The sequence below is a fragment of the Notamacropus eugenii genome, chromosome 3 (genome assembly GCF_028372415.1).
Source record: "Notamacropus eugenii isolate mMacEug1 chromosome 3, mMacEug1.pri_v2, whole genome shotgun sequence".
NCBI classification, from domain to species: Eukaryota; Metazoa; Chordata; class Mammalia; order Diprotodontia; family Macropodidae; genus Notamacropus; species Notamacropus eugenii.
Genome location: NC_092874.1, coordinates 206,455,576 through 206,467,637, shown reverse-complemented (window position 1 = coordinate 206,467,637; position 12,062 = coordinate 206,455,576). Strand labels below are relative to the sequence as shown.

General features: G+C 42.6%; 1 protein-coding gene across 5 annotated transcripts in view; it reads right to left on the bottom strand.

Annotated features, from left to right (window-relative positions):
* Positions 1-12,062, bottom strand: part of CACNA1C (calcium voltage-gated channel subunit alpha1 C) — a 1,037,023-nt gene that overhangs the window by 162,182 nt on the left and 862,779 nt on the right. For all 5 annotated transcript variants that reach the window (XM_072650128.1, XM_072650131.1, XM_072650129.1 and 2 more), the window contains 3 exons: positions 8,206-8,232; positions 3,425-3,585; positions 1,669-1,894 (listed from right to left, as the gene is read on the bottom strand). In XM_072650128.1, coding sequence (XP_072506229.1) covers positions 1,669-1,894; positions 3,425-3,585; positions 8,206-8,232 — 414 coding nt within the window. The remainder of the gene's footprint in view (positions 1-1,668; positions 1,895-3,424; positions 3,586-8,205; positions 8,233-12,062) is intronic.

Sequence of the window (12,062 nt, the reverse complement as noted above, 5' to 3'; positions counted from 1 at the left end):
CACCTTGCCATTTGACTTTATAGTCTTAGGATCACAGTACCAGAGAATTGCCAAGTTGAAGGGACTATGGAGATCATTTAGTGTAGTCCCCACTCAAGACATGAGCTCTATCTACAACATCCCCATCATTTACCCTTCAACTGAAGATGTCCACTCTCCAAGGAAGCCTGTTGCATTTTTGGATAGTTCTAATGGCTGGTCAATATTTGCTTATATTGGCCCCAAAATCTGGTTTCCTGTAGCATCTACCAGCTAGCCCTAGGCTGCCCTCTGTGGACAAGCAACCATTCCTTTCCTTCTTTCATATTTCAATGTTTCACATATTTGAAGACTGCCACCATATTCCCTCTGATCCTTTTCTTCTCCAAGATGAACATCTTCGGTACCTTCGGATTTCTTTGGTTCTTTTATTGTCGTGCTTCAGCTCTCTTCAGTCCTCTTTTGACATGGTTTCTAGTCCTGGTTGTTGGACATGATTCATGGACTTCAAGGATGCCTCTGAACATGCTTCAAATTTGTCAGTCTCTTTGAACAGATGGAGGTTAGACTTGAACACAGTTCTCCAGATGTGTCCTGACCAAGGCTGAATATTATCTCCTAACTGTTTCATGTGATTTTATGTTCCCTGAGGGCGGGGACTAGGTCTTCTATATCTCCTCGGTTCTTCACAGTGCCCAGAACAGGGTTGCATACAAAATGGGGGCTCAAAATTTGTTTGTTGGATGAATGAATGTATATGTATATGTGTGTGTATACATGTGAGATATTTCAACCTCTTTTCCTTCTCTTCCCTCTGTGGGATGTGTTGAGGCCAGGAGAAATATGGTTATTCCTTCCACATTGTGGGGGTTATGGCTACAGCACCTCCGTGATCTGGAAAATCCATGTAAATTTCTTTGGCTTTCCCTTCACATCAGAGAAGATGTCTTCTGACTTCACAGATTTCCTTCTTTTTTTTCTTGACATTATACAATACTATACATATATTTTATGCATTTCTGAGTTTCTAAACTTATTCTGTGTCATCTGCTGGCCTTTGTGTCTTGTCACTGGCTTCTGAAAATCTCCCCCAAAATTCCCATTTAATTTTTTATGCCACCTTGCAACACTGTGATGGGGAAAGTGGCGATGTGGAAGGGATAACTGCAGTTTGACTTTCAGCTATCTTCCATTGGTCAGCAGTAGTAATTACTCACATTTCATTATAATTTAAGGTTTGCCAAGCACTTGCTTCACAGCAACCCTATGAGGTAGATATCCTCACTTTTTAGGTGAGGAAAATTAGTATCTAAGAGAGGTCACATGACCTGCTCAGCATCACAGTTAATTTTCTCAGAGCCAGGCTATGAACACAGGTCCCTTCTGACTCCAAGTCTAGAGCTCTTTCCACTCTGCCACACTCCCCTTCTTATGCCAGACTGCCTCTCTCAATATGTTTCAAGGATCCTCTGTGTGAAATGTTTGGATTACTTCAAATGCACCAGAAATTATGCAGATGAATAAACTAAAGTTCTTAGAGAGAGAAAGGGTGGATAGACAGTTGAATGGAGGGTTCGAGACCATCATATTCAGTTCTTGCATTTATTTTGCAGACCACCCAGGCCTTTCTTTTCTACCCAACCAATGACTCCTCCATAATTTCTATCTCCCAGAATAATGGGTAAGTACCTTGTAATTTTGAATATCCTCAGCAACCGGACACATCTCAACACTGAGATCCCCAGGGGGGACATGATCTTGGTCTCCACCAGGATGGTCTCTAGGATTCCTCCACACACGATGAAGCAGTCAAAGCGGTTGAACAGAGACACAAAATAGGCCTGGAGGCCAAGGCTGTACATCTTCAACAGCATCTCTGCAGTGAAAAGAGCCAGCAGGGCCTTGTTGGCAGTGTCTGGCAGGATCCAGAAGAGGAGGAATTTTGGTGTGGGGAAAGCAAAGAGGGAAAAATTATTAACTAAAAAAAAAATCCCCCCTTTCCCCAACACATTTCTGGCACTCTAAATCCCCCTTATTACCTCAAAGCACTAAAAAAAGCTAGAGCCTACATGAAGGAAGAGGGATGTTTTAGAAGGCAGTAGTCACCTAAAGAATTGGGGCCATGGTTAGCTCTCAGGGTACAGTACCGAGCTTGGTGCCATACTAAAGTAGGCACTTTATCAATGTTCTTCGGGAGCCCTGGTGCAAGTTGATGAAGCTGAAGGACTCTCACTGTAATGTTCATTAGTCAGTGAGGGGAAGGCAGATGAGCCAGAGTCTTATAACTAGGGTGAAGTAACCTGAACTTTGCCACAGGGTTTCAGCGTCCAGGGGGAAGGCAGAGGTCTTTTGTCCCTTACTCACAATGTCATGTGGTATTATGTGTGAAAGCTTCCCAAGTCTATCTTATTGTACTGTTGTGTATTGTTCCTCTCGCCATCTCCTCCTTTTTTCAGGGGAGGAGGTAGGGAGAGTCTGTGACCAGTTTTTCTATGGGGGGAGTGGTTGAAGAGGCACGTACCAGGAATAGCTTGAGCCAACTGGGGAGAGACGATTGTTAAATTTTCAGCACAAGCATTGAAACCTCAGAAACCAGCAAATGCTACAGATCAGGGTTTTATTGTTTTGCTGATTGCCGAGACAACAGTGATTAAAATGTTAATAATGTGGATTAAACTTCAAATACTTTCATGTGTGCATTTTCTTTTCTGGACAGTTGCTTGTTAAATATTTACTACCACACCACTGGACTAAAAAATGAGTCATCCTTTCATCTGGCATGACTGCATCAGAGTAGAATGCCAGAATTTCTAGTTATGGCTCTGAGATAAATACAAACATTCTTGAATTCCCAATGTGGCCCTTCTCCTGTCTATAACCCTTTTGTCTTAATTATATCTCCAGGCTAGGGGCACAATCAAATCAGATGCTCCCCTCTCTAGTACCTCTTAGCGTTTCCACTTAGGAGGAAATGGTTTATTAGGGTCGTCAGTTTGTTTCTTTTTTTTTTTTTATCTTTCCTCTCCCCTCCACCTTCCCCCAACTCTCCCCACTCCAGAATTTTCTGGGCAACAGATGTCCTTTGTGGTGAGCACAGTTGGACCTGTACACAGCTCTGAAAATTCCCTTTGGCAAGTGAGCTGCCAGAAGGGCCTTGTCTCCCATCACCTGGACATAACAAGCCGTGTGTTAGGGCTGGCAGATGGTATGGGCCTAGCCAGATAAGGGGTGGGGGGGGCTTATTTATAAAGTATTTCTTGCATTTTCTGACAGCTCTGGCCTGGAGTATATCCGTTGCCATGACCGTTGGCCAACACCCCATTAAGTTATATCTATGGGCCAAATCTCCATAAAGCCTCTGAGTGCCAATGACTTCATAGTCATTTGGTTTTAAGGCAAGGTGAGCAGGAAACAGGTGGGAACCAAGGCTGGGGCTGCCCCTCACCTTGGACTTCTGTGAGCCAGTGAGGCTGGTTGTAGTGCTCTGAGGCGATGGTAAGGGTGTTGAGGAACACAAGGAAAATAACAAGCCAGTAGAAAACATTGGATTTGACAGCAGCCCGGCACTTCCTTCTGCAGAACCGGTTCCACCGGCGCCAGTAGCGGCTGGAAAATGGGAAAAGAAGAGTGGGAACAGGGAATGAAAAGTTAGGAACCTGTCAGCTTGAGTCTCAGAGGAGCTGCCTCATTGGGATGCTTTGATGAAGTAGTCTGCTCTCCAAGGTTCCTTCTAGCCTGAAAATGTTCTGATTTTCTGATTATGGGGTGGTGGGAGCAACACACTGATTTCACTTCCTTCCTTTATGTTAAACCTAGACCAAGGGTAGTCAGCATAGGATGTTGAGCCCAGGATGTGGAGCATTAAGGGAACTCATTGAGATAAGGACTTTTAAATAAGAGCATTAGGAAGACCCATACATGTGATTTCCTACATGCAGAGAACTCCTTGTGTGGAAAATTCTTTGGGTGAATGTGATCTATAAATCTGTATCCCATCTGCAGTTTATCGTTTTAGAGAATCTCTTTGGGGCATCGTGAAGTTAATGATTTGTCTGTGATCACATACCTAATAAGTAACAGAGGAAAGATTTGAACTCAGGTCATTTTGGGTAAGTGTCTGAGGCAGCCGTTTGGCACAGTAGATAGACCACTGGACCCAGAGTCAGGAATAAGAATAATAGCTAACAATGCTTACTGGCAGCTAGGTGGCACAGTGGATAGAGCACTGGGCTTGGAATTAGGGAGATTCATCTTTAGGAGGTCAAATCCAGCCTCAGATACCTATTAGCTGTGTGACCCTGGGCAAGTCACTTACCCCTGTTTACCTTGGTTCTCCATCTGTAAAAATAAGCTGGAGAAGGAAATGGCAAACTATTTCACTATCTTTGCCAAGAAAACCCTAAACAGGGTCATGAAGAGTCAGACACAACTGAAACTACACAACAAAAATAAAAAATATATATATGCCAAGCACTTTACAATTATTATCTCATTTAATCCTCACAAGAACCTTTAGGAGTTAGGTGCTGTATCATCCCTTTTTTACAGATATGGAAACAGAGGCAAACAGAATTTAAGTTATTAGCCCAGGGCCACACAGTCTGAGGCCAGATTTGAACTGAGATTTTCTTGACTCCAGTCCTGGTACCACCTAGATGCCCTAGGAAGATCAACTTCAGGAAGAAGGGGCAGCTAGGTGGTGCAGTGGATAGAGCACCAGTGCAGGAGTTAGGAGGACCTGAGTTCAAATCTCACCTCAGACACTTGACACTCACTATCTGTGTGACCTTGGGCAAGTCACTTAACCCCAGTTGCCTCATCCTGGATCATCTCCAGTCATCCTGATGAATATTTGGTCACTGGATTCAGATGGCTCTGGAGGAGAAGTGAGTCTGGTGACCTGCACAGCCCTCCCTCACTCAAAACAAAGTCAAGTGCAAGTCATGTCATTATTTCTCTGATGACATGGTCCTCTTCAGCAACGAAGGATGAACACACCTCAGAAAATACAAATCTAGTCTCAGACACTTACGGCTAGTAAGTGTGACCCTCTGCTTGACTTAGTTTTCTCAACTATAACATGGGGATGATAACAGCACCTACCTCCCAGGGTTGTTGTGAGGATCAAATGAAATGATGGTTGTACAGTGCTTACCACAGTGCCTTGCATATAGTAGGTGTTTAATAAATGCTTGTTTTCTTCTTTCCTCTCTGACTTTCAAGGCTGACCCTCTATGTCATGCAGCCTCTCAAAATTACTTTTCAAGGGTAGGAAATCCTGTTTTTTTATTGTCATTAATTTTGATTTATTTTGGGATAGATCAAATTGCATATTTTATAGGCAAAGCCCAAAGTGAACACATCTTGGTGGCCACATACCACAACAATGAAAGAAAACATTTCATTAAGGATTCTTGTCTTTCATTGTTCTGAGGGGTCCACAATCTTCAGCACTTGCCCAGGAGACAGTCTTATCTTGGCTCTGCCTTTTCTTCAGAATCCTTGTGACAAAATGTGCTATTTCTGCTAAAGGGCAACATCTCATCTGAGTAAATGGGCAGATGAAGGTAAGATAAAAGAGAAAAGGATCAGGTGGACATCTGAACACAGTATCCAGTGGATATCTATATCTTTGGAGAAAGTTTTTGCTCCCCTGTCTAAGATGACCTCTCCATGTATACAAAACCAGGAACCGACTTCAGTGAAAACTTGGTCAGATAAGAAACATTAATCCAGAAAATTGCGCAAGGTCATACAGGTAGTGTTTAGCCAAACCAGGATTCAAAGCCAGGTCCTCTGATTCTGATTCTACTCACTATACCCCTCTTTGAGGCTCAAATTAGATCAAAGGAACATGTGACAGTTTTTTGCAAACTGCGAAGCAGTTTATAAATATAAGATACAAATTCGGTTTCCTGATATTTTAGCTCATCTTTAGAAAAGTGTTCCCCAAAAGTACAGATATTCTCATAAGTTCCTAGGCCCAGGAATCTTTTGGGAGAGTCCGACATTCGTTTATTGACTTGCTACTGGTACTACTGGGAAGTGCTGGTCAAGTGGAGTGTTGGCCCCAGAGAAATTAATTTTCATTTGAAGGAGGTAGTGTAGAGAATCATAGTATAAAGTACCTAGAGTTCTCTCTCCTGTAGTTCTCTGATCTGTAAAATAAGGGGGTCAAAGGAGATAATCTTTAAAGTCCATCCTAGCTCAGATATTATATTCAATTTGACAGTAAGTCCAATTTAAGTGAAAAAATGAGGAGCACACCAGGGCAAAAGGAGCCTTTTCCCTTCCCCTCAGGTAGTTTCCTACCTTGCAAAGCTAGCAGGAAAGGCAGATAATCAGGCAGGTACTGCTTTAATGTAACATGCCTATTACCGTAAGTATTTGGACAAGAACCATAAAATGGCAGTAAAACTTTTAGATGGTGTCCTTGTTCTCTCCTTGGAGGATGTCTGCTGTATGTACAATGAAAAAATCAAGGCTTTCAAAAAATATATATTTCAGGGTACCTGAAACTCCCTGGACAAAGGAGAGGGGCAATATTGTGATTTTGATGATCAGAGGCTTCTGGAGCTTCCCAGGTGCAAAATCCCCATTTAAGCCTCTCCTGGGTTGGCATAGCCGTCTTTTAAGCCAGAAAGAGTTGTATGTGGAAGGACATATGACTCTTCTGAAGCCTGGCTTTTCTTTTCACACTTTCTCCAAGCTGGAGCGTGAATGTCAGGCATCCTGGATATGAACAACCTTCCTTACTACAGCGGTAGTAGGGACGCACTTTCATGGCTCTTCCTGATGTCTAGATGGAAAGATCATAAGACTATAGATTTAAAGTTAGAAGGGACCTCAGAGACCATCTAGTCTAAGCCTTAAAGCCCAGGGAGATAAAAGAGTTTATCTAAGGCCACACTGGTAGTTTGGCATCAGCTACAGGATTTGAATCCAGACCCTCTGAACTCCAGAACGATACTCTACCCACTGGATAAGGCTGCCAATAAACAAGGTGGTGCCCTATTTGGCTCTTCCTGCATACAGTCATTCATGAATGTCACACTCATTTGGATTGGGCTAAGGGAGTAACTGTTAACCAGAGAAGGTGTTTGGAAGCTAATTACACACCTCCCACACTTACAAAATATAGCCTGCTTAGCAACGGGTTTCCTGGCAACACCTTCTATTGTATAATAAGTGCCACAATTTATTTGTATGTGTGAATATATATATATATTTACATATGCATGCAGGATATGGAAATGATATGGTAAAACACGGAGGAGAATTTTGCCTGTTATTCTTGTTTCCCTCATGCTAACAAGGAATGTTTGTTCCAGTGGGAGAGAATTCTCTCTGGAGGTACAGGGGTGACAGGGCACTTTGGCTCCTTCCTCTCATCCTCAAAAGGGCAGAAAGTACAGACTACTCCAAAGATTGCAGGACTTGAAGCAATTTGGGGACAGTCAGATTGTTTGGTCAGGGAACTTGTGGAGAATTAGTCATTCTGCATTCAGTCTTTCAGTGATCTTATCTGTGTGTCATGACACCCTATTTCACCACAGGAGTTTACCAAGCATTATACTAATATACTGGAAAGGGCACTGAACTTGGAATCAGAAGTCCTGGGTTTTAATTCTGACTCTGCCACTTACTAGCTGTGTGACCTTGGTAAAGTCACCTCCTTACTCGAAGCCTAATTTAGGGGTTAGGCTAGATGATCTCTAAGGTCCCTTTCCACTATGATTTGATGAAATAGGTTCAAAAATAGTAATACTACTAACAAAACAATAAATTCATAGTGTACACCTATGGAGCTGGTCCAGTAATCTACAGTATGATTTATTCTAATTCCCCACCTCTACAATCTTACTGTTCTCCCATGATGTCACTGACATCAGAATTGACTTATTTGGATATTTCAGTAACTTTGACTCTTAAGACAATGGCTTTTCTTGACTTCTTGAATCTTGGCTTGGCCTATACACAAGAAGGAAGAAATCATTCCCTTAGGCAACATCCCACTACCCAACTTGATGGGCAATGCTTTGGGTCATTTGAAACAGGCAGGTGAGGGACAGGACGGACAGAAGAACACACACACACATCTATATATCTATATATCTATATATATATATGGAGAGACAGAGAGAGAGAGACAGAGAGACAGAGAGAGAGAGACAGAGACACAGAGAGAGGGAGAGACAGAGAGAAGGAGAAATGTATCTCACTTACCTGAATTTTGATTTGGAGATTCGGTGCCTAAAAGAAAACAGATCTGTGTTACTAAATCATATATACTTTCATGCTAATTCAACTAGTGCCCAGATCAGGGATGGGGAACCTGCGTCCTCGAGGCCACATGTGGCCTTTGGATTCAAAGGGCTGTACTTGAGGACCTAGAGGGCCACAGGTGGCCTCAAGGCCTCAGGTTTCTCACCTCTGGCCCAATGTTGACCTTCTCCTGATACTAAAGGACCCAACCCAATGGATGGCATCTCCTGATTTGTTCTGCTCCCATGTAAAGGCAGGGGGCTGTTATAGTTACATTCTCCCAGTCAACCAGAATCCATTCAGCAAGGTCCTTGAGGCTAAGTCAGGGGAAAATTTTGGAGAGATCTTCCTGCCAATTGGTTATTAAGAAGGATCTGCTCTTGCTTGGAAGTATAAAAGAAGGGAAAGTCTCTCATGGAGAGCGGCATAGTTCACTATTAAGTCCCAGTATGAGCTGCACCTGCAACAGTTCCTTTTCTCATTGTCCCCTGGCCCTGAGCCAGGTGCTGAATGGCATTTGGGTAACAAGAACAGTGGAAAAGGCAAAATAACCCAGCTGGAAATAGAGAAGCCAGAACAATCTTGTCTTGAGGGCTGCAAACTGGTAAAAAAGAAACAGCCAAGGGTTTAGAGAGGGCTTGAGAATAATACTGAAAGCATTATCAGCCATGTGTAACATTGAAGACCCATGTAACATTCAAAAAATAGGAATGGGGAAGAAAACTCATGAAATAGTTTATTCATATGTGCAAATATATGTGCTACTTTTAAGGGATTAGATTTGGATGCATAATCAAATTAAAAGGCAACTTTTCCAAAGGAGACCCAAAAGAAGGTCTAAAGGAGTCAGAAATTAGCAAGGACTGAAGTAAGAGTTTATTAGAGAGAAGGGTGGACAGGGAAAGAAGGAGAAACAGAGAAATCAACAAAGCTCCACAGAGGAGAAAGAAAATGAAAAGGAAAGACAGGTATCAAGAGGATACGGGGAGTGAGAGCCAGTGAGCACATGAAAGAAATATTGGAATGAAAAGACAGAAGGTTCTTTTGGTGCTGGACACAGAGGAGTGAAAATTGAAGACATTTCAAGTGGAGAGAGTGATCAGGATCAAAACAGAGAAGAAGAAAGACAGAAAGTAAGAAGAAAAGGAAGGAGGGATTTGCTGGACTATTTGCTAATCTTCCTCTCTGTGAAATGATGGTGCTGGATCAGACGATCTGTATGGTTTCCAACTGTCAGATTACTGTGTATTTGTTTCTTTCTGTATATCCCGTATTTTATTTGCTTATGAATGGGTCCGACTGAATAGTAGAAAACAAACTCCTTAAAGAGAGGAGTTGTTCATTTTTTGTCTTGGTATCTTTCAGGCCTGGCACAGTGCCTGCCTGGCACATGGTAGATAGTTAATAAATGTTTGATGATTTGTTGATTCCTACTTTAAATCTATGAGCTGATGGAGCTGTGTCATTCCGGTTTTGCTCATTCTGTAGAGGAAGAAACCACTAAACCTTTCCACATTTTTTAAATTCAAGAAATTATTGAAAAGATGAAAAAGTAGCACAGTCATCTTGCATCTCTAGGACACTGAGCCTCAGAGAAACTTTTACCCTAAAGCCCACCTCTCCTGATTGGCAACTCCCACCCCCACCACAAATATCATTGTAGGAGGGTCCCCAGCTAGGTTTCATCTCTTTCTCTGGACCCCTCCTGCTTCTTGATGACCACATCCTTCTCCCTACCCCTTCCCTGTTTTTCAGCCAACTCCCCTTTTACATATGGTCTTCTCCCACTAATATGTAAGCTGTTGAAGAGTAGGGACTGTGATACTTGCTTGTGTTTATATTCCCAGTGCTTTGCACATAACAAACACTTAAAAATGATCTCTCACTTCTCTCTTTTTCTCTCCCTACCACCTCCTCCCCCCGCCTCTGTCATCTGTCTGTCTCTACTGCTAAAATATGGTAGCTAGTAGCTAGTTCCCTACCCCCAAAGTCTACATACTTGGGTAGGAGGCTTTAATCATATGCTATCAAGGAGCGTGGGAAGGGAAAGAGGAGGAAAAGGAGAATATTTTTATTTAGAATCAGAATCAAACATTTTAAAGTTGCTAATTGGGTCATGGAAATTCCAAGGTGTTCTACCTCCAACCAGGGACATCTTTAGCTTGAGATATGCCAGGGCTCACTTTTTAAGTAGAGGCTTTCCTGGTAAGGAGAACCCAATTTCTCCCTCATCATTATAAGTGAACTTTGGGATTGAATGAGACTCTCCCTAACTTTGGACCTTATTCCTTTGACTCCCAGGAAACTATGAGTTGCTCTTCTTTGGGTATACGCCAAGGGATATGGAGAAAAGGACTCTGGACTCAGAGGAATCAGGGTTTTATCCCAGCTCTGCTACTTATTCCTTTCATAGCCTGGGCTTATTTTACCCAATCTCTCTGGACTCCAAGTTATCCCCCCCACCACACACATGTATGTGTATATACATACATGCATATATGCATGTGTGTGCATATATATCTATCTCTATCTATCTATATATCTTGTTTGTACATAATTTTTTTTCTTGAGGCAATCAGGGTTAAGTGACTGAGACCGGATGTGAACTCAGGTCCCCCTGACTCCACGATTGGTGCTCTATCCACTGTGCCGCCTAGTTGCCCTTTGTACGTAGTTATTTGAATCTGTTTACATTAGATTGTGAACTCCTTGAAGCCAGCCTTGAAGGGACTCTTTTCGCTTCTTTTTATTATAATGCCTGGCACGTACTAAACACTTAACAAATGTTTGTTAACTTGACATTAATTTTCCCATTTATAAAATGAAGGGGTTGGATTGATCTATGAACCTTTGAGCCTACGAGCTCAAGGTCTGACTGATTGTCATCCTGTTCTTATCAGAATCTCTTTCCTTTGACCCACTTCAAATAGTGTTAAGTAACAGAGTGTACTTGAGAATCCAAACTTGGGGAGGCCTGGATATGCTTGTTTAAATCCTCAGAAGGAATGTCTGATGGCACAGAGAAAAATCAAGGGGTCACAATTCAGGTGGGGTCAGTGTTTTCATGATTCTCTGTGGAATTCTGAGACTGAGTGGGGGGCTGAGGGAAATTTTCTCTTCTATTCATTTCCAGCCCAGTTGCACAAATCTGCTCATGGCACTCTATACTTCTCTGGGCCTCAATGCCTCAACTGTTCATTGGAGACAGAATCTCCTTCAACAATACCAGTTGGAAACTCTTTTAAAAGATCATGACTGACCTAAGATTGATTCTAGCTCTAAGTCTACGATCCCATGAGGCTTCCTTCTCCATTGTCCCCACATCTGTAATGTCTCCAGAATATTACTCCACCATTTCCTTCTCTCACTCACATATATATGGCCACCACCCTTTATAACTCTCCTAGGCTATTGTAATACCTCCCCAGTTGTTCTAACTTTGGACTCTTCTCTCTCCAATTCATCCTTTAGAAAACTGCCAAAATAAGCTTCCTAAGACACAGATCTGACTGTTATACTGCAGTCAAAAACTTTCAGTGATTTTCTATTTTGTGAACTCCTTTGCTTGCCAGATAAGGCCCTTGAGAGCCAAGACTTTGGCTCTCCAACCTTCCTTCCCTCTGTCATGCACTCAGAGTCAACTAAAAGTCATGTCATGGTCTTCTTCGAGAATGAAGGACAAACACAACCTGTGGGTAAGTAGCCTCCCCTCCCCTTCCCTCCCCTCCCTTCCCTCCCCTCCCCTCCCTTCTTCTCTCCTCTCCTCTTCACTGGGTGCCCTACCTAGGGGAAGGTACACCTCAATGGCCAAAAGCTTC